The sequence below is a fragment of the Oryctolagus cuniculus genome, chromosome 11 (genome assembly GCF_051225735.1).
Source record: "Oryctolagus cuniculus isolate XC-2025 breed Fujian yellow rabbit chromosome 11, ASM5122573v1, whole genome shotgun sequence".
In the NCBI taxonomy this organism is placed as follows: Eukaryota; Metazoa; Chordata; class Mammalia; order Lagomorpha; family Leporidae; genus Oryctolagus; species Oryctolagus cuniculus.
In genome coordinates, this window is record NC_142877.1 from 99,084,367 (window position 1) to 99,105,948 (window position 21,582).

General features: G+C 52.6%; 1 protein-coding gene across 5 annotated transcripts in view; it reads left to right on the plus strand.

Moving 5' to 3' along the window:
* Positions 1–21,582, plus strand: part of ELK3 (ETS transcription factor ELK3) — a 222,376-nt gene that overhangs the window by 164,920 nt on the left and 35,874 nt on the right. For all 5 annotated transcript variants that reach the window (XM_089308809.1, XM_089308810.1, XM_089308812.1 and 2 more), the window contains one exon: positions 10,950–11,158. In XM_089308809.1, coding sequence (XP_089164935.1) covers positions 10,950–11,158 — 209 coding nt within the window. The remainder of the gene's footprint in view (positions 1–10,949; positions 11,159–21,582) is intronic.

Sequence of the window (21,582 nt, forward strand, 5' to 3'; positions counted from 1 at the left end):
GACCTGAATTTTCCTTTACTGACTACATTTTATCCTCTGTGTGTGTGTGTGTGTGTGTGTGTGTATGTTTTTCTTCCAATGTTTCCACTGGGTGGTGCTGCAGGAATTCCTACCTTTTGCCTTGGGTCTACCCTTCCCAGAAAGAGAGCCCTAACGCATAATTGAAGGAAGTCCTGATTTAGAAAGATTTTATAGTTGCCACACAATAGAGGAGCTTGGAGGATGCTCGGGCAGGAAATGCTGGAGTCTCTGGATGTGGAAAAACCATCATGGCTTTGTGCGATGCAAAAGCCCCCTCTCTGCACGGGGCTTGCACTTTGGACCCTCGCTGCCTTTGTGTTCAGCCTGGAGCTTTCCAGCTTATCTGGAAGACGATTTCCTCCTAGAGGAAGCCATAGGTACAGTTTCCTTTATTTTGACTTGCAGAAAACTGTCTTACAGGACCTAAGTCAATACATGCTTCTTACGTGTGAAGACAGCCGCAGGTTTAAGGAAAGATCCCTGGGAAGGCTCTATGTGAAGCTGAGGCATTGTTCCATCCTTACTTTAGAGTTCGTTTCCACAGTGAATGTGGTCACACGGGCTGCGTGTGGTTGCTTTCAAGACAATTTTTGTTGTAACGAGTCTCGGCTTTGATCACGTTCATGGACCAAGCTGGAGAGGGCTGGGGCTGGCCTTGCGGATGGGGAGCTGGAAAGAGAGAAGCTGACGTCCCTGCCTCAGATCACGGCCTACGGAGGCCTTGGCTGCCCTGACACTGCCTGTGTCCTGACTTCCAACTCTGCCTCTGGGCACTGCCCTGGGTCTTACCCATAGTACAAAAAGATTTGAGTAAAAGGTTTTTCCATTTGAGCAAAGCCCTTTGAAATGCAAGAATCCCAGAGTCGGGTGTGGGGGTGAAGGAGAGGGACACTCACTGGAGGTGAGGGTGTTTATTAGTCGAGGCTCAAGATTAAGGTCAGTGAGCGAGATTTTACTAGGTTTTACTGACTGCCCACAGTGGTTCGTAGGACACCTTGTGATCCTCTTGAAATTCCAAACTCTGCTTTCTCAGAAGCCCAGGAGGGGAAAACTGTTTTCACTGGAAAGCCTTTGAGGTCCCGCTGGGTGCCGGGTCCCCTGCCGTGTGCTGTGGCTGTGCAGACCCGGGGCTCCCCAGCCGGCCCCTGGTCTAGCTGCAGCTAGACCAGTTGTGTGTTTGGGGCACTCTCTGGAGTTGGGGCTGACTCGCTCTGGTCATCCCCTCATTCCACCATGCTGGGTCCAGGCCCCGCCCCCCTGGCTGGGGGTAGGGGGAAGCGTTTACGGGATTCTTTCTGGGAGCAGAACCCGCTGGGGCAACTGGAGTCCCAGATGCAGCGAAACCAGAAGGGAACTGGGAAACTGCAGGGCTGGTTCCCAGTGGGTGTCGTGTTGTCCTGAAGTGAAGCGGGACTCCTGTGACTGCAGTGGGGTGTGTGTGTGGTCCATGTGGTGATGAAGACCCAGGACTTAAGGGCCACACGCCCTGGACCCCGAGCCTCTGTTGGCCCCTGATTCTCCTGCAACCGTGGACGTGTTTTGCCTTTGCAGTCACGGCTTCCTCGTGGGCAGAGTGAACCAAGAGTCCTGTGTGCAGGCCCTGTGTAGTGAGCGGTCCTCGACCGTGAGCACTGTGAGAGGTCGGTACCTGTGCAAAGGGGCAGTGCCGTGTTCCTCGGCCTGCGCTCTGATCTTGAATTCTGTGAGTCGCAGGTTTGCTGCTGGCCGAGGGCTATGGCTCCGCCTTCCGCAGATTGGAGCTGTTCACGCGGAAGTTAGAAGCTAGGGTTTAAATACCCTGTCGAAGTTCTATGTATTTTGTAGAAATATCTCTTGTTTTTTCCCTTTGGAATTATATATTCTGCGAAGAGTCCGTGAGACCAAATACACCAAGACACCGCCTCTGTACTGCGATTGTGCGTCTGTATCTGCCCTCCGTGTGTGATGTGTTGGGGTTGAATGTATGCACTGATGGTCTTGACACTTCGATTCATTAAAAGCAACAGTTTGATGTAGTTCAACTTTAGCAGTTGTGATGCTGTTAGGAAACAGAAGTTGAAATATTGTAACGAGATTGATTATAATGAGTATGACTGGAGCTTAGCTTCGTGTGTTCTTTACCGAGATCTGCCGAGTGAAAATTCCTCAGGCAGCCGGGGCTCACTCGTCCCGGGGGTGTAAGATCACCTTGGCTTTGTGCAGGAAGGTGAGGTAGTCCTGAATGCTCACTGGGAACTAAGTGGTGGCTTTATCGCAGCTGCAGAATCACTTTCTGTGCCCACACCCTTGTCGTATAAATGACTGCTCCCTGGAGAATCGGCTTCGGTGCCCTTGCCCTGTCGTGAATTCCCAGGGTTAATTGTGTGGGGGAGGAAAGGCACGGCGTCCTGAACCCCAGCGGTGATCCTGCGCCGGCCGAGGCTGGCCGCCGAGTGCAGGGTTAAAACAGAGCCGACACACGAGACAAAATGAAACCAGAGCTGCAATTACACAGTGGGACAGATGTAGGAGACCGGGTTTCCTGTGGCCCATTTTCCAGTTTCCTGCCGGCAAGCTGCAGGAAAGGCAGCCGTGCGCTGCGGAGCGGGGAGAACTCGAGGGGGACGTGCTCCTGCCCGCCTGACGGGGGACGCACGCAACAAAGGCGACAAAAACAGCACAGAGAGGGAATGTTTGGGTTTTCATCCCCCAAAAGCATCTAGGAAGTAACAGTGCATCTGTTCAAAGAAAGATCACTCTTGGCATAGCCTGGCCGTCTACGTGAGTCTCTGGGCAGAGCAGGCGCTGTTGTGCGCTGGGCAACCTCTGGTTTAATGGGCTGACTTGTCTGTTTCAGACATGGTTTGCCATTTGAATACAGTGGGTCGCCTGGAAGATCGTCCCTGCTGTGCCCGGGACTTCTGAGTCTGTGTCTGGGGTGTGTGCACCCACGAGGAGGGGGATGTGGTTAACCCGGTGGCCATCACAAACTGCAGCCTCTGTGGGACGGCTCCGTGACCAGTGGGCTGCTTTGATGGCTCCGGCTTCTGTCCCTGTAACCACCCAGCACAGCCTTTGGATGGGTCGAAGGTCGTGCCTTGCAGGGTCCCTTGACTACCTGGCAGGCCACCTGGGCGGATGCGGGGCTCAGGTAGGCGGAAAACACTCAGGAAAGACACGAGGCCAGCTTCATCCTGAGGGAAGAGGGAAAAGATTCTGTCTGGGCTCGTGAGCTTACCGTAGAAGCCTCTGAAGTCCTGTGTCAAGCACGAGGCCGTGAAGAGCCAAAGACACTGATTGCCTGCCTACCTTTTTGGTGGGTGCCTGTTTGTCAGGTGCTGTGTTAGAGTTGCTGAGTGATGCCCATGAATGATGGCAGAAAAACTCAGTATCTCCACCTATAGAATCCTCGCTGAGGGCATCTTGTGAAAGTCACTTATAAGCCTTGTTGGAGGGGTGTGATGTCCTGGCCGCTGAGCTAAAGTTAACCCACTCACCATCTCATTGAGATCCACTCACTGCTTCCCGCTACACACTGCCTGTTCCTTGTTCACCCAGAACGGAGACTAGCTTTCCCTTTAAGCCCCCAAAGAACAAACCCTGTACCAGGAACCTTAAGTTTGGGGACATTGCCAAGTTAAAGCTGCAGGAGGTCCCCACACGAGGCCGCCTGGCGTGGGATGAGGTGTGGGATGAGATGAGGCTGGGTGGGATGGCAGGGATTGACTGAGACGCAGAAGTAGGATGGCCGGGGCCGCCTTCCTGGCCAGCGTTAAGGTAGCCGTCCTTGGGGAAAGAGAACTCTCCCATGTGTAAGTCACTTCTCTGGCCAGAGACGGCTCGGAGCTCCAGAAGGGAAGGGGGTGGTTGTACACACAGTTGCCGGTGTTGGTTTACGGCAGTGGTCGTGCTCGCGTCCAGGAAGCCTTTCTCTTGGCCTAGCTGGAAGAGTTTTGCAGTGTTGCTTAGAATCCCTGCGAGCTGTGAAAGGAGATACAACATCTACCTCTCGTCTCCAGTTCTCTGCTCTCTGGAAACTGGGCGATCCGTAGCTATTCACAGAATGAATGAGAATGCACGTGTGTTAATAGATAATAAGGGTTTCCAGGAATATGAGCTTGGCCTTTGGCATTTTTTTGTGCACATAGTGATTGAGAATAATTTTGTCTTTTGGACAAAAAATTTAAATGATCTTAGTTCCCCCTCACAAAAATAAGAGACTTCAGGATATATGCTGGTTGTGTATATCAAATGTTACCCCTGTCTACTGAATGCCTTCAGATGGTTCTGGGATGGGTTATTACAAACCCCAAATAACACAAAATGTTGTTTTCCAATTCCCTGATATAGGCACAGGGTTTGTTTCGTAGAATGACGTGATTTCTGCCCTTTCTTCTAGGCCGTGATAACACGAGGGTATTTGAAGAAGTTCATGGAAAATTGAATTAACATGATAAAGTTATTTTGAGAAATTTTGAAATCTGTGTGTAGTTTTTTCATAATTTTTTAAAAAGATTTATTTATTTGAGAGGTAGAGTTACAGATAGTGAGAGGGAGAGACAGAGAGAAAAGTTCACTCCCCAAATGGCCGCACTGGCCGGAGCTGCGCCGATCTGGAGCCAGGAGCTTCTTCAACGTCTCCCACACGGGTGCAGGGGCCCAAGGGCTTGGGCCATCCTCTACTGCTTTTGCAGGCCATAGCAGAGAGCCAGATGGGAAGAGGAGCAACCAGGACTAGAACCGGTGCCCATATGGGATGCTGGTGCCGCAGGAGGAGGATTAACCTACTGCACCACGGTGCCAGCCCCAGTTTTACCATAATTAATATGCATTTTCCACAAACTTCCTGGAGATCCCTTGTATATATGGATTTCAGAAGTTCTTGCACCAAAATCAGCCCATTTTTTAAATGTCGTTTCCCATCTTTAGCCCAAGTAACTGCATGAAGATGCCTACTAGACACAACTCTGGACAGAAGGGTTGAACTTAGAAGTTTTAGTAAGAAGGGTTTAGATAAGTCCTCACTTTTTATTTCAAACCATGCAAGCTTTAAACATTTTGTTGATACTTGTATTTGAGAGAAACAGAACTCCTACCCACCATTCTGCTCCCCAAATGCCCACAGTGACTGGGACGGGGCCACATTCAAGTTGGAAGCTGGAAACTGGATCCAAGTCTTCCACGTGGGTGCCAGGAACCCAACTACTTGAACCATCACCTGCTGCTTCCCGGGGTCTGCTTTAGCTGGAATCTAGAATGGGGAGTGGAGCCAGGGATCGAACCCAGGCCCTCAGATCGGGGACATAGGCATCGCAACGGGTAGCTTCACAACTAGGCCAGCCACCTGCCCTCTCGTGTGTTTGAACAAACCAGGAGACATGTGCTTACTGAGCACGCAGTTTGTTTCATGGGCGTTTTCCTGCTATCCTGGGGCTCTGTCATTTCTGACTTTTTTTTATGTTGGCTAACGTGAGTTGGCCACATCTAAGCTTAAGGACATAGGTGATAACCACTTTGCCCCCTCCACTCCCTGTGGTGCAGCTTGACGTATGAAACCAGGAACGTGCAAAGAGAAGCACCAGGTTGCCAGCAATAGAAAGGAGACTATACATCGGTGGGTAATGGGACTTCTAAGGATGAAAACAAAGCCCTCATTTGCTGTAGGGAACACACATGAAGACGTCTGGCGCCACCTTGTGGCTGGAGGAAGGCACATCTGTCTAAGGTTTCTGGAAGGAGGGGGGGGACGGGGTCCAGGGCCCCTGAAGCTGAGACCGCTTCCTGTGACCTGACCGCTCTTAGGAGGGAAGAGGGGACACCAGGGGACAGTGAGAGGCACCTTGGTGATTACAGCTCCATCCAGATTTAAGAATGAATCAGAAATGAAAGAAGATGCAGAAAAGACGAAGAAGAATGCAAAAACTATTTCCTTGTTGTTTGTGTTCCTTAAAAACAAGAGTTGAAAGCCAGCAAAGAGGGCAGACAGAAGTAGTGGAGACTGCCGCAGCGTCTCCTCCCTGCACCCGTGATCGGCCTGTGTAGTCTCTGGCCACCTCCGCCTGCTCTGCTGCACGTTCACTGCCCTGGTGGCCGCTGGCCGAACGCCCGTGGGCCTGTTTTCAAGTAGACGTGGGCAGCCGTCAGGGGCTGTGTTGTCATCATGGCCCTGGGCTTGACACCTTAGAACATTCCTGTCTCTTCTGCCCCACACATGGCTCCTCTTCCCCCTGGAGGCACCTGAGGGAGATGGGGCGGGAGCAGCCCCAGGTCAGCATGAGCACCTGAGGGTGCCTACAGGCCCCCGGCACAGCAGCTCCCGCTCGTAGGTCTTTATCAAGTTCTGTATTTATCTTCTCTTTACTTGAAAAGCAGAGACGGAGAAAGAGAACACAGGATTCGCTGTCTGCTGATTCAGTCCCTGAATACCCACAACAGCCAGGCTTGGACCAGGTTGAAGCCAGGAGCCTGGAACTCCATCCAGGTCCCCGCGTGGTTGGCAGGGACGCAAGCACTTGAGCCATCGCCTGCCGCTTCCCAGAGTGAGCGTTAGCAGGAAGCTAGATTGGAATTGGAGCTGGGATTTGTATTGGACACTCTGATATGTGTGTATTAACTGTGGCACCAAATACACCGCCACCCCCAGTCATCCGGCATTTCTTAGGCTGGAGCCCGAGAATATGAGCTCAGGGAACTGAGCTTTCTGCAAGAATTTAAACATGTTGTGCTTTGGTGTCCGCTGGTGCTCACTGGCCACTGCCCCCCACGTAGACCCGCCCACTGTAATGGCATCGATGGCTCTGGCCAGAGCAGGTGGCAGGGTCCAGCTGGGCCTCCGGGATACCCCAGAGCGACTTCTACATGTGGAGACGAGCTTTGGAGGTGCGATGCTGGGCCCACAAGGCAGTATCTCCTGGGCTCCTCTCTGAGTCTGTCACAGGTAGCCGGGATTTCCAACGGGGTAGCTCTGTCAGGTGACTGTAGTCAGGGTCACTGGCGAAGGGACCCGGGTGGAGGAGGGGAGTGAGGCCCATGGTCCCTCCTCCACCTCCGTGGGAGCCAGGTTGCTCACAAGCAATCCCCCGGGGCTCGGGGCTGGTTCCCTGGCTCTGCGGGGTCTGAGTCATGGGGGCGGCTCTGGGCTCCCTGGGTCACAGCTCCTTGCCTGCCTTCCGCTTGGTTTTGAAGTGGCAAGGTCCCTGTGCCTCTCTGGCGGTCCCCTCTCTGCTCTGTGATATTTTTGTCCGCCCTGTTGCTCATGCCCCTGCTTAGCCCTCTGCGGCCTAAGCATAGAGACCCGAACAGCCGGTCACCTCACCACCACCGCCACTCCAGGGGTGTGCTGTCTCGAGTCTAGACATGCTTGACAATTGTGAATGTAGGTGCAAAGAGACTCCCCAGCTAACGGGGGAGTTCTGTTTACTTTCTAAAACGTTTTATTTGAAAGGCAGAATTGGAGGGAGAGACCTATCTTGCCTACTGGTTCACTCACCAAGTGGCTGCAAGAGCTGGAGCTGGGCCAGACTGAAGCCAGGAGCTTCTTCCAGGTCTCCCACGTAGGTGCCAGGGTCATCCTCCACTGCTTTAGCGAGTTGGATTGAAAGTGGAGCAGCTAGGACTCGAACAGGCGCCCATATGGGATGCCAGCACTGCAGGCAGAGGCCTTCTATGCCACAGCGCCGGCCCAGGAGTTCTGCTGAACCAAGACACTGGACACTGTCATTGTTAACTTGCACTGTGGTGGTGCTGTGGAACAACCAGTCCTGCGAGGCACTGGCTGCCAGAGGCATTGATTTTTCTCACAGGCTGGCATAGAGAATGTTGCTGTGGACCGTGGGTGGTGGAGCTGGGCTCTGTGCTCTGGGTTGAGTTCTCGTCAGCCTCATTTGTCTCCTAATGTGGCCACAGCTTCATGGACAGTGCTGGAACGCAGCAGGAAAAGTGCAGACTCAGGCCACCTCTCGAGACTCTGCCTCCAGGATGCCCTGTGGTGACTTCTGCTCGGTGTTGCATTGGCCAGATGGAATCATGTGGCCAAGCTCCAATCAGAGTGCTTCAGAAGTTTGCGGAGGGGTGGGCGTTTGGCCTAGGAGTTCATGTGCTGCTTGCAACACCTACGGCTGCTGTCGGGGTTCCTTGCTTTGAGCCCAGGCTCCTGTTTCCAGTTCCAGCTTCCTGCTAGTGCACACCCTGGGAGGCAGGAGTGACGGGTGAAGTATGTGGGCCCCTGCCACCTTTGTGGGAGACCCAGATTGAGTTCTGGACTCTTGGTCCAGCCCTGGCTATTGTGGTTCACTCCATCTGAGGAGTGAACCAGAGATCTTTCTGCGTCTCTTTCTGCCCTTCAAATAAATAAACTAAAAAAAAAAAGTAAGTTCTTAGAAAATTCTTAATTAAAAGAATAAGTTTATTTTGGTGTATACACTTTTGAAATCATAGGGAAGTGTGTATTATGAGAAAACAGCAGGATTTCAAATTTTTATTTTTGCATCAAAAGAAATGTATCCTTTAATTCCATCTTCCGTGAACTTTCTGATGTGCCGTTGAATCCGTGGGCTGGGAACGAGTACTCCACCCGCTGCAGTGCGGGGCTGCAATCTTACAGAGGTTAGGAGGGAGGCACTGAGAGTGTTGAACCTGGCTGCCAGGGGGTTTCCGAGCCACAGAACACCAGGGAAAGTGGTCCCGGGAAGTACAAGGAGCTCTGGGAGGGGGTTGTCCTGCTCAGGAAAGCCCTCCTACAAAACCCACGGGTAGATGGTTCGCGTCAGTTAGGCTAGGGGTGGCCGTGGCTGGCCACTTTCTTACCTGGCACAGGGGCCAGAGCCCCAGTGACGCCCCCAGCCACACCGCCAAAGCTGGCTTTCTGCCCTCTTGAATAGGTTCCTTTGAGCACTTCAAAGGTAGTTGAAAGCTTGCTGTCCCAAGCATTTGGCCATGAAGACATCAAGCAATCGAGACAGCTGGTAGCAATCCTTAGCACCAGTGCAAGGAGAGGGGTTGGCGGCTCATCCTCTGGGAGCCCGAGTGTGGCTCGCGTAGGCAGCTGGGACCGCTGGCTGCTGGGCAGCCCGGCAGTCCCGATACAAAACCCGGGTGATGCCATCATGGTTTCTGAGCCAACAACGGGAGGGTTTACCGCCTCGCAGATGGAGTGGCCCTGGGCGTGTATCGATGCCTGTCAGGAAGATCCCCTTTAAAGACCCAACATAAAATGCCCAGAGCATCCCCGAGCTGTGTTCTTTGGGCTGAGGGAGAAATCCACGTCGTGGGCGTGTTGTACCCACGTTGCTCGGAGCAAACAATGAGATGCATTCTCCTGGCCGAGCCTGGGAAGGGAAGTGGAAGTGGATGCCTGCGGGGTGACTGTTGTCACGCCTGTTGCTGGGTGGCGAGGGACGGGCCTCATTGTCCGACTCTGAAAGCTGCCCTTTTACAAGCAATGCCTGAGAGGAGCGGTGGAGTTGGCAAAAATCTGGCCACCCCGAAGGCTGGCCAGGCACTGGCTCTGGCTCCCGGAGCTCTGCCTCTTCCTCACTGTCCCTTCCTGCCCTGAGGATGGTGGTGTCTGCTTGCTCTGGGAGAGAGGGTCGCTAGGTCTCCCTGCGCATGTCCCCCGACCCGCCCAGCCGGGCTTGGGGGCTTCTCCCTGTGCCAGAAGCCAGCTTTCCACTCCGGTTTTCCGTGGCAGCCTCAGTGTCCGCCCCATCATGCCCAGGTCAACGCTGAGGTCTCTTGAGGTGCCCACTTGGGGCAGTTCATCTGTGGTTGAAGCCTTTGAGGCCAGCCTAACCACCCCTTCTTTTTTAACAAAATTTTCATTTATTTGAATGGCAGAGAGAGATTTTCCTATCTGCTGGTTCATTTTCAAAATGACTACAACAGCCGGGACTGGGCCAGGTGGAGGTCGGGAGCCTGGAACTCACTCTGGGTCTCCCACATGGGTGCCAAGGACCCAACTGCTTAAAGCTATTGGCTGCTGGCTCCTGGGGGTACATTAGTAGGAAGTGTAGCTGAGACTTGAACCCAGGCACTGTGCATCCCAAGCAGTGTCCTAACTGCTCTGCTGAGTCTGCATGAACCACACACACCCCTCCCGGCCCCTGCCTTTTCTTTCCTAATTAAGTGAATATTGATAAAGCAAGTGAATTGTTACTTAGAATCCACACACCCATTGCCTCAAAGTCTTCAAGTGCTGAGGAATTCCGGCAGGCTCCTCTCGAGCTGGGTTAGGATGGATACGGAGCTCACTAGTCCCCAACAGCAGGGAACAGTATTTGGGGCAGAAGGAGCAGCACTGGGAAAGCTCACACTGAAGTCTGAACAAAACAATGTCTCTTAGACCTTCCTGTAGAAGCAGGATCCCTGTGCTTGGGATACCAGGGTGTGACCTGCAGCACGGCCGATGCCTGGGAAAGGGAAAAGCTCCTGCATCGGCAACGGCCACCTCTTCAGTTCCACGACTGCCTACTGACTGGGCCCCTGCCGCATGTGGGCCTTGTGCTGGGTTACTGGAGGGCAGCCATAGTACGGAGGGTGACCCCGCAATGTCCCTTCTCAAGGCTCATCAGTGTAGTAGGGAAGGGCAGTCCTACCAGGATATATCATGGACTCCTCACCCCAGGAGGGTGCACTCGGCGGGTAGGGGGTATGGGGGGCCGATAGGCAGGAGTAGACTCTGGTGTTAAGTGGGGCACCTGTGGGTGGGGACTCGCTCTGCAGGGGGTCATGTCAGTCATCCTGGTGGGTTGTTCCCAGCGCGGCGCTCTCACTCGGGGCACATGTGTGGCGAACGTGTTTGAGGATCGCATGGTGTTCTGGGGAGATCTGAATCCTGGCTACTTACGAAGAGGCAGCCAGGAAGGTGGTGGGTGTGGTGTGGCCTGTTGGGGTGGAAGGGAGAGCGGAGGTGGGGAGGCGCCCTGGCTCTGACCCGGCCCCTGTCCCCGCAGGCATGGAGAGTGCAATCACCCTGTGGCAGTTCCTGTTGCAGTTGCTCTTGGACCACAAACATGAGCACCTGATCTGCTGGACGTCCAACGATGGTGAATTCAAGCTCCTCAAAGCCGAAGAAGTGGCCAAGCTGTGGGGACTCCGGAAAAACAAAACAAACATGAACTACGACAAGCTGAGCAGGGCCCTGCGCTACTATTACGACAAGGTAAACCCTGGGCCTTGCGTGCGCCTGTGCTGGGGGTGCAGTGCCCCCTGCCTTGCTGAAGGCGCCGAGGGTGTGCTGTGAATCTTAAGTTGGAAAAAAGGTGGCTTTTTGTTTAGTTTTTGTTTCTGTTTTAAAAATGTAGGGATTTTTTTTTTTTTTTTTGGATGTTATTGTGGGTCAAGTTTTGTTCCCTCTGCATTTCCACTACAGTTTGCTGAAGAACTGTCTCACGATGGAAATAGATGTCAGGGGGTCCCGGGGCTTCCCTGCTGTTGAACTGTTTGGGCAACAGAGTGGATGTGAAAGTCCACGAAGTCTTTATCCCGCCGGGTTTGTAGTTCTCAGTGGCCTATCCAGAGGCCTGATGGCTTGGGCAAACTCACTCTTTCTTTCTTTCTTTCTTTCTTTCTTTCTTTCTTTCTTTCTTTCTTTCTTTCTTTCTTTCTTTCTTTCTCTCTCTCTCTCTCTCTCTCTCTCTCTTTCTTTCTTTCTTTCTTTCTCTCTTTCTTTCTTTCTCTCTTTCTTTCTTTCTCTCTTTCTCTCTCTCTTTCTTTCTCTCTTTCTCTCTCTCTCTCTCTCTCTTTCTCTCTCGCTCTCTTTCTCTCTCTCTTTCTCTCTCTCTTTCTCTCTCTCTCTCTTTCTCTTTCTCTCTCTCTTTCTCTCTCTCTCTTTCTCTCTTTCTCTCTCTTTCTCTCTCTTTCTCTCTCTTTCTCTCTTTCTCTCTCTTTCTCTCTCTTCCTCTCTCTTTCTCTCTCTTTCTCTCTCTTCCTCTCTCTTCCTCTCTCTTCCTCTCTCTTCCTCTCTCTTCCTCTCTCTCTCTCTCTTCCTCTCTCTCTCTCTCTCTCTCTCTCTCTCTCTCTCTCTCTCTCTCTCTCTCTCTTTATTTGAGAGGGAGAAACAGAGAGGTCTTCCATCCACTGGTTACTTCCCAAGTAGCTGCAACGGCTGGAGCTGGGCCAGGCTGGAACCAGGAGCTTTTTCTGGGTCTCCCACATGACTACAGGGTCCCGAGCACTTGAGCCATCTTCTACTGCTTTCCCAGGCCATAGCAGAGAGCTGGATCGGAAGAGAGCAGCCTGGATATGAACCGGTGCCTATATGGGACAGCAGCGCCATGGGACAGTAGCTTAGCCTACTATGCCACAGTGCCAGCCCCGCATATCTGTTTCTAACAAGTCAGTGCCTGAGTGTACTCGTTTTTAAAATGAACTACTTTTTACTTTTTTCTTTGAGAAGCAGACAAGGACACAGGTCTTTTGTCTGCTGGCTCACTTCCCAGTGCCTACGACAGCTAGGGCTGGGCCAGGCCAAAGCCTGGAGCCCAGAACTCAGTACAGCTCTCCTGTGTGAGTGGTGGGCACCTAACTACTTGAACTGTCACCTGCTGCCCCCCCCCCCTCCGGGTGCAAATCAGTAGGAAACTGGAATGAGGAGTGGAGCTGGGACTCCGACCCAGGTGTTCCAGTAGGGGGTGGGGGTGCTCCAAGGCCAGGTGCCTGCCCCTCCGCGTCCCTGTCGAGGAGATGGGAATCCCATGGTAGCAGTCTCGGGACTGTCCCACTGTCCTGAAGATGCCCTGCTGCTGTGTGACCCATGCTCAGAGAGGCGCCCGGTTAGGTGCGTGGTGCTCACGGCTTCCTGGGAAACTCCCCTAACTGGAAGAAACCGCTTTATCACTTTGAGGTCGGAGATGAGTCGGAGTGCTTTTTCAAGTGCTATATGACAGCATAACTACCAAAACCAGGGCAGTTGGGGTGAGGTTGGGTGCATTTCCGGAGAAACAGTTCCTGTGGCTGCTGGGGCATGAGGACTGCTCTTTGGGATAGCTGGAACTGTTGACCATTTCTGTTTGCATCTGTGGTGGAATTACCTCGCCCCCTGGAGTTGTCCTAATGGTGAGCTTTTGTTCTGGTTTTACGTTGACATTGAAAAGCGAATCAAACACTGATTTAAATATTAGCTCCTGGTCTGTATTTAGCACCTCCCTTCTGTCAGCCTCTTTGGAATTCCAGACATAAGGACTGCACATTTCAGGAAGTGGAGACATCATTAATTATAAAGTGTTGCTTTATGTGATCATAATTGCATGCGATTATGTCATTGAAATGCTAAAGGTGCCTTCCTTTAATGTGGCAGTTAATGAATCCTGACTTAATGCAGAGTCCTAAGATATAAAAGCGCTGTCTGGGAGGCCCCACATGGTGTTGTGCATTTTCCCCCAGGTTCTGAGTTACCCATAGGACTTGTCCCCCCACCCCCCACCCCAAGGAAAAGCGCCTGTCTTGCCTGCTGGCCCAGTGCCTGAGCCTGGGGTTGGGAGTAAGAGCCTTCTTACTATTTGGAACCCAGGCATCGCCGTGTGTGGGACTCATTCACCTGCTCCCAAGGCCCTGGGTAGGGGCTGGGGTCCTGTCTCTGCAGAGGGAGGGGTCTCCTAGGGTGCAAATGACTGCGCCAGAGACTGGCAAAGCTGCAGCTGTTTTTGTGTCCTCTCCCCATGGCTAGTCTCTCTTAAGCCAGGAGAGAGCAGATTTGTTGCCTTCGGTCACCAGGTTCCAGGTGGGCAGTCAGGCTGTCCCAGGCTCCTTCCAACCTTAGATGCCTTTGGGCATTATCACAAATCCAAGCGAACACCACGTGCCAGACTGAACCCAAGATCTGGGCTCCACGAAAGCAACATGGCCTTCTGCCAGCCTTGTCCACTTCCACCCCCTGCCGCAGGATCTTTGAGCAGCCTTTGAGTGGCGAGCTGGAGCCCACATCCCAGGGAGGGCAGGACTGCTACAACTCCCCAGGCAGGAGCGGCCTGTTGTCCAGGTGTACCATGTCCAGGCTTGGCCACCAGAAGCAGATGAGCTGCGTGTGGGCACACCACGCTTACGGGACAGCTCGAGTCTCCCTAATGCATGCTCTCAAGGACGTAAGACGAAGTCCTATTCTGTTCCTGTAACAAAAGACCTGATGCTGAGTACCTTATAAAGAAAAGCTGCACTTAGCTCACAGTTTTGGAGATACTCAGGAACTTGGATGCACCGTCTTGGTCTGATGAGGGCCCCATTGGTTGCATCACAGCCTGGAGGGAGCCATCATGGTAGGTGCAGGAGAGAGAATTTCTTTTTAAATTTTTAATTTTTTAATTTTTTGAAAGATTTATTTATTTTGAAAGGCAGAGTTACAAAGAGGCAGAGAGAGAGAGAGAGAGAGAGAGAGAGAGGTCTTCCATCCACTGGTTTACTCTCCAGTTGGCCACAATGGTCGGGGCTGCACAGATCCAAAGCCAGGAGCTTCATCTGCGTCTCCACGTGGGTGCAGGGGTCTCAGGCACATTAGCAGGGAGCTGGATTGAAAGTGGAGCAGCGGGACTCGAACTGTCACCCACATGGGATGCCGGCGTCACAGGTGGCAGCTTTACCCGCTGTGCCACAGCACCAGCCCTGGAAGTTCTTGCCTTAGTGCAAGAAAGAATTCAGATGTAAGTGAGGTCGTAAAGCTGAATGAAGAGAAATGCACACGATAGACCAGGCAGGCATTCGTGAAGGACTGGGCGCCCCTCTGGGTTCAGAGCGGAGTTTATGGACGTGGTTATGGGTCCCCTGGTTCTGCTCCCCTCCCCCCCTTCTAGGAATTTGCTGGGTGGGGGTTTTCCAGATGTGGAATTCCTGAGAAATCCTCCCCAGGATCTTGGTGTGAGGGCAGAGGGATTCCCCCAAGCTGCTCCAGGGGAAGGGCTGAAGCCCACCTAAAGGATTACCAAAGAAGGGGGATGACGCGGGGGTCTCGCTACTGTGCCTTCACGGCTGGTTTCTGTGCTCCACTCATGCATTCTCTTTAAAAGGTCTCCTTTTCTCCCCGTTGTCTTCAGCAGCTCTTGTACACACAGGCTGATGCCCTCCTCGCTCCCTTAGCGGTCCCTTCCCAGGGCGGTGCAGCAGTGACCTCGCTGCTTCTCAACAAGCCCCGCCTCTTAGAGGTGCCGCCACCTCCACCGCCTCCACCCTGGGCACCAGGCTTTGGCACAGGAACCCTGCAGGGAAGAGCTCAAACCATGTCCAAACAATAGCAGGCTCCTAAGACAGTGTGAAGGCAAGGGAGGCAGGGGAGAAGAAAGGGGGAGGGTAAGAGGGGATGAGGAGGAAGGGAGGAGGCGAGGAGGAAAGAGGAAGAGGAGGAGGAAGGAGAACGTCAGAGCAGATGGCAGAAGCTAGCCTGCGTTCCCTGTGGCTATTTCCTTCTTTGAGTTTTGCCAGGGAACGGCGTGGAATTGCCAGTACTGACCATGCTGACGCACGCAGAGTGCAGCTAAAGTGGTTGGGTGTCTGAGAGCTGGGTTTGTGCGTGGCCTGTGAACATGAAGCCAGGACCCCGTGCGTGTGTCTCGCTGTTTCTCAGCGCTCCCCATCTGCCTCTCTCCGTCCTCTGCTTCCTCGCTCTGTAGCTGCCTGCAGCAGGCATTGGCAGGCACCCTCGCGCCGGCCACATCCTTCTTCCTGTCGCCTTGGGGGTCCCCCACTGGCCCTGTGTGACCCTGGGTTTGTCCTAATAGGGAAGTTTTCCCTCCAGAGTGAGCAGGCATGAGAGGAGCATGGTTTTTCCATGTCACAGGCTGTGTTTCTAGCTCATTCCAGAATATTAAAAGTGGACAGAGGGGAAGAATCTGGAAACTGCAGCAGCACCTGCGGGAGAGTGCCCAAGCTCCCGCGTTCATGATTCTTCCAAAACCGCACCCCCTGCCCTGCGGATTACGACAGCTACGTGGTTGACAGCTTCATCTCTGGTTTCGATCCAGTGCCATGACTGTGTGGGTGTTGGCTTAATCACTCTGGGTCTCAACTTCCTTTTTCTGTAAAATGGGTCTAAGTCATCGTGTCCACCCTGGGGGTATGATGGGATGAGCTGTGTGAATGCATGCGCAGTGCAGAGAACAGTGCCCAGGTCGTGCAGGTACAATGCAGCATTGATCAGAGTAGTAAGACAGGAAATATGAGGGTACTTCAAAAGCTCATGGAAATTGGAATTAAAAGATAAGTTTATTTTGGTTTAAAATATTGAAATCCGTGCAAAAAAAAAGTTCATGAAAAATGCATGTGACGAAAAACTGGATTTCTAATTTTTTTAATCTTTAATTCCATTTTTCCGTGAATTTTTGAAATACCCTCATGACATTTTCTCTATAACTAAGTTGAAAAATTGACAAATGCAGAGAAGAAAAATGAAAACCTTGGCACTTTGTTCCTGCACAAGCCTCAGAGGTGGGCAACACTGGATCCTGGGTACAGTGGCTCTCTTCACTAAGGAACTGTTGGCAGCACTGTGTATGCTGCTGTTTAATCATGAGGCAAAGGGACAGAGAGAGACAGCCAGGGAGAGCACTCCTGTCTGCTGGTTCACTCTCCAAATGCCCGTGAAGGCCCCTGGCTGGGCCTGAAGCCAGGGCTGGGAAGTCGGGGCAGGTCTGCCACGTGAATGAAGGGCATCCACTTTCCTGAGCCATCACTGCTGTCCCCAGGTCTGCGTGAGCAGGAAGCTGGAGTCGAGAGCCGGGGTGCTTAGGAAACCCAGGGACTCTGACACGGGATGTGGGAGCCTAGGCCAAATTCCTGCTGTATGTTTTTATAAATTTTGAAAATATATTCTCTTTATTTGAAAGAGACAAATAGATATCTCGCATCCATTGGTTCACTCCCCAAATGCCTGCGATAGCCTGGGCTGAATCGGGCTGACTGGGAGTCTGATTCCTCCTACCTGGCTGGCGGGGACCTCACTACTTGAGCCAGCACCTGCTGCCTCCCAGGGTGAGCACTAGCGGGAAGCTGGAGCCAGGAGCAGAGCCGGGACTTGACCCAGGTTCTGATGTGGGATGTGGGAGTCCCCAAGTCAGCTTAACCCCTGCGCCCAGCACCCGCCCCCATCCCCTATCCTGCCTTTTAAAGCTCGGGCTGCTGTATCGCACACTGTAGGTGGCTTCAAACAACAGATGTATTCTCAAAGCTCTGAATGCCAGATGTCTGAAGTCGAGGAGTCGGGCACGGGGCTCGCTGAGACTCTGGGTGACTGTTCTCGCTGCTTCCCGGCTCCTGGCCATAGCCGTCAATCATGGTGCCTTGGCTGTGGCTGTGTCACTCAGACCCCTGCCTCTTTCTCCTTTGTGTGTCTGCCACCAGACCTCCCTGGGCTTCCGAGCACCCTGGTCGCTGGGTTAGGGCTCACCCTACTGCAGGTCTTCACGTTGCCTTGGTTACATCTGTAAAGACCCGATTTCCAAGTAGGGACACAGTTATAGGAACTAGGGGTTGGGACTGTGATGTATTTTTTTTCTTTTTTTTTTTTTGGGGGGGGACACAATCTAACTTATAACACATACGTAGATGAGAAGTATTCAAAAATTTTGTGGAAAATGTGCATTATGAGAAAATGGTGTGTGGATTTCAAATTTTTTTGCAATGAAACTTCTTAATTTATTTTTAAAGATTTATTGAGAGGCAGAGTTACAGACAGAGGGAGAGGCAGAAAGAGGTTTTCCATCCACTGGTTCACTCCCCAATTGGCCAAAACGGCTGGAGCTGGGCCTATCCAAAGCCATGGAGCCAGGAGCTTCTTCTAGGTCTCCCATGAGGGTGCAGGGCCCAAGCACGTGGGCCAGACTTCTGCTTTCTCAGGCCATCAGCAGGCAGCTGGATCAGAAGAGGAGCAGCCAGGATTTGAACCTGCACCCATATGGGCACTGCAGACAGATGCTTAACCTACTATGGCACAGTGCCAGCCCCTGAAATAAACTTTTAATTCTGTCTCTTAATTCCATCATTCCATGTACGTTTTGAAGTACCCTCATATTTTCAGTACTGCTGGGCTTTTGTTCACATTTTCAAAATGACACCAAAAGGAAGAGCCTTGGAGTTGGTGGTTGAGCAGATCATTAAAGAAAATGGCTCCTGTGACCTGTGCAGCCACTAGATTGAGCAGCGGGCATGAACCCAGACTCAGCAGCAGGTACAGTGTGGACTCGGTGGCAGGGATGACAGGTACATCGCCATGTGCCAGGTCCCCCGGGTGGAGACAAGGGTGGTGAGGACAAGCCCTGTCTTGCAGACTCGGTGTTCCCAGGACTGCAGTAGTCCCTGCTCTGGGAAAGCAGGTGGCTTTGATGGATGACTAAGTGGACGGAAAAGCCACACCTGATGGCTCCCACCCTGGATTAGTGGTGGCTGAGATCTGGCGTTGGCCTGTGAGGTGCCTTCCTCCTCCTGGGCTTCTGTGGATTCCCTTAAAGCACACGTTAGGAGGGTGTGGTGGGTCAGAGTTTTGCCAGAGGCCTACTTCCTCTGCTTAAGCCCTTTTTTTTTTTTTTTTTTTTAATAAAAAGATTTGTTTGTTTATTTGAAATGCAGAGTTACAGAGAGGCAGAGAGAGAGGTCTTCCATTGCTGGTTTTAACTCCCCACATGGCCACAGTGGCTGGAACTGTACTGATCCGAAGTCAGGAGCTTCCTCCAGGTCTCTCACATGGGTGCAGGGGCCCAAGGACTTGGGCCATCTTCCACTGCTTTCCCAGGCCACAGCAGAGAGCTGGATCGGAAGTGGAGCAGCAGGGGACTTGAAATAGCACTCATGTGGGATGCCAGCACTACAGGTGGCGGCTTTACCCATTTTTCCACAGCACCCCCCCCCCCTTTTAAGTTACTTAAATGTATTTGAGAGGCAGAGACGGAGACAGACTGATAGCGATCTCCCCTCCATTGGTTCATTCCCACAATGGCCTACAACCACCAAGGCTGGGCCAGGCAAAAGCCAGGAGCCCACAATTCAGTCCAGGTTTCCTGCATGGGTGGCAGGAACCCAACTGTTTGAGCCACCATCTGCTGCCTCCCAGGGTCTACATTAGCAGGAACCTGGAATCGGGAGCAGAGCTGGGACTTGAACACAGCTCTGATGTGGGATGTGGTGTCTCAACCATTGTCTTTTCCACTAGGCCAAATACCCGTGCCCCCGTCTTAATTTTTGAATCTATCCTCTCAGGGTGCAGAGGGGAGGCCTGTAACTGTCCCTGCCCTCTGCCCCCACAGCTCATGGGCTGGTTCAGAGGGCAGGAGGAGCTACTGGGAATCAAAACAATTTTCACTTCTTCCCTGGTTTGGGGGTGGTTTGTAGTTATATGGCTCATTTTCCCCCCACTTCTGCCTTTTCTTTAGCTACTCCTTTAAAAATAGACTCCTGTGCTCTTCAAGTTCAGCATCTGGGGAGAAGACACGCAAAGTAAAAAAAATAATTTTTTTAAGACTTAATTGTGGGGCTGGTGCTGTGGTGTAGTGGGCTAAGCTTCCGCCTGTGGCGCTGGCATCCCTGTGTCCCAGCTGCTCCTCTTCCAATCCAGCTCTCTGCTTCTGGCCTGGGAAAGCAGTGGAAGACGGCCCAAGTCCTTGGGCCCCTGCACCCACATAAAAGACCTGGAAGAAGCTCCTGGCTTCAGATCAGTCCAGCTCCAGCGGTTGCGGCCATTTGGGGACTAAGCCAGTGAATAGAAGACCTTTCTCTCTGTCTCGCCCTTTCTCTACTGTGATGCTACCTCTCAAATTAAAACAAACATCTTTAAAACTTACTTGTTTGAAAGGCAGAGTGTCAGAGAAAGAGTGTGCACTTCCATCCACTGGTTCACTCCCCAAATGTCCACAACAGCCAGGGCTGGGCCAGGCTGGAGCCAGGAGCCAGGGGCTCCACCCAGGTCTCCCACGTGGCTGGCAGGGACCCAAGGACTTGGATCATCCTCTGCCTCCACGATGCGTTAGCAGGAAGCTGTACCTGCACAGAGTAGCCAGAACTCAAGCCAGGCATTCCAGTAATGGACCCGGGCTAACTTGCTGTGCCACAGTGCTTACCTTGCAAAGCAGTTGTTAATAGAGTACTTCCTGGAAAGCGCCCGTGTTGCCATGAGCAGAGGGGAGGGGACCAGAGGCAGAGGAAGGCCTCTGGAGGTCAGGGCCCTCTACCTGGGTCTTGAGGAGTGAAAATGAGTTTACCAGGCTGAACAAAGAACGGCTGTGCCGCGAGGGGAGTGGGGAAGAGTTTGGCTTCTCAGAGCACACAGGGTCTGTCTAGGGGAAGGAGGGGAGTGAGTGGGGGCGGAGCATGGAGTGCACACTGCTGAGGAACTGGAATGTGATGGGGGTGAAAGCAAGAGACTGTGATGACCAGGTTTGCATTTCAGAAATAAAAACCTGTGTCACCTATTTTTTTTTTTTAAGATTTATTTATTGGAAAGGCAGAGAAATATTTTTCCATCCACTGCTTCGCTCCCCAAATGAAGCCAGGAGCTTGGAGCTTTCTCTGGGTTTCCCATGTAGGTAGCAGGGACCCAAGCCCTTGGGCCGTCCTCCTCTGCTTTCCCCAGGCACATCTGCAGGGAGCTGTGTCCAAAGTAGAGCAGCCAGGACTCAAACCAGTGCCCGTGTGGGACGCCGGGACCGCAAGTGGTGGCTTAACCCGCTGTGCCACAGCGCTGGTCCTTCCTCTTCTGTTCTCGGCATTGATCATTTCACACTCTCCTCCACAGCCCTGATCTTGGCCAGTTACCACGGTTTTTTGCCTGTTGGTCATGGTGGCCTCATCACATCTCTGCCTGGGGGGCCGGTGAAACCGCGATGGCGGAGCCTGGCAGTCACATAAGGCGGACACGGTCTTCTGCAGACTCCAGGCTGCTGCAGAGACCTGGAAGCCTACCCACTCCCTCGTCCGTTTCCGTCCAACAGACCTTTTGTCCTCGTTGTTGTTGGCAGTGAACATTCATCCCCCGGGGAGACCGAGAGCTCTGCCAGCTCGCCTCTTGTCGAGAGATGAAAATGGTGATAGGACGAGAAATCTGCCCGTCTCCACAGCAACCTCTCGGCTTATCCTCACCGTGTACTGCGTGGTCTCCACTTAATTGGAAGGGCTGAGGGGGAGAACAGTGAAGACAAAGTTGTTGGCAGCATATTCCTGGAAGTGGGACGCGGCACCTTCTTAACTTAATTGGGTAATTCATTTTAAATTGGGTGTGCAATCACAACAGGAAAATGTGATGTTAATAATACATATCTGAGGTCCGCTGCCTGTCTTGTTTGAAAGGCACAGAAAGGAAAAGGGGCGGAGCTCCTGTCTGCCGGCTTACTCCCCGAGTGCCCACAATGGCTGGAGCTGGGCTAAGCCAAAGGCAGGAGCTGGCAGCTCAGGCCAGGTCAGAGACCCAGTTATTGAACGATGCCGCCTCCCAGGGTGTACATTAGCAAGAAGCTGGAATTGGAAGCAGAACCAGGATTCGAACTCAGGCCTCTGATACAGGATGTTTTATGTCTTGAAGGGGCTGCTGCCCAGCCTTGGGTCTGAGTGGTGACAGCCTTGGGCGTCTTACTCAGTGTCCTTTTTTCCCCTTTGGATCCTATCAGCTGCTCAGATGGT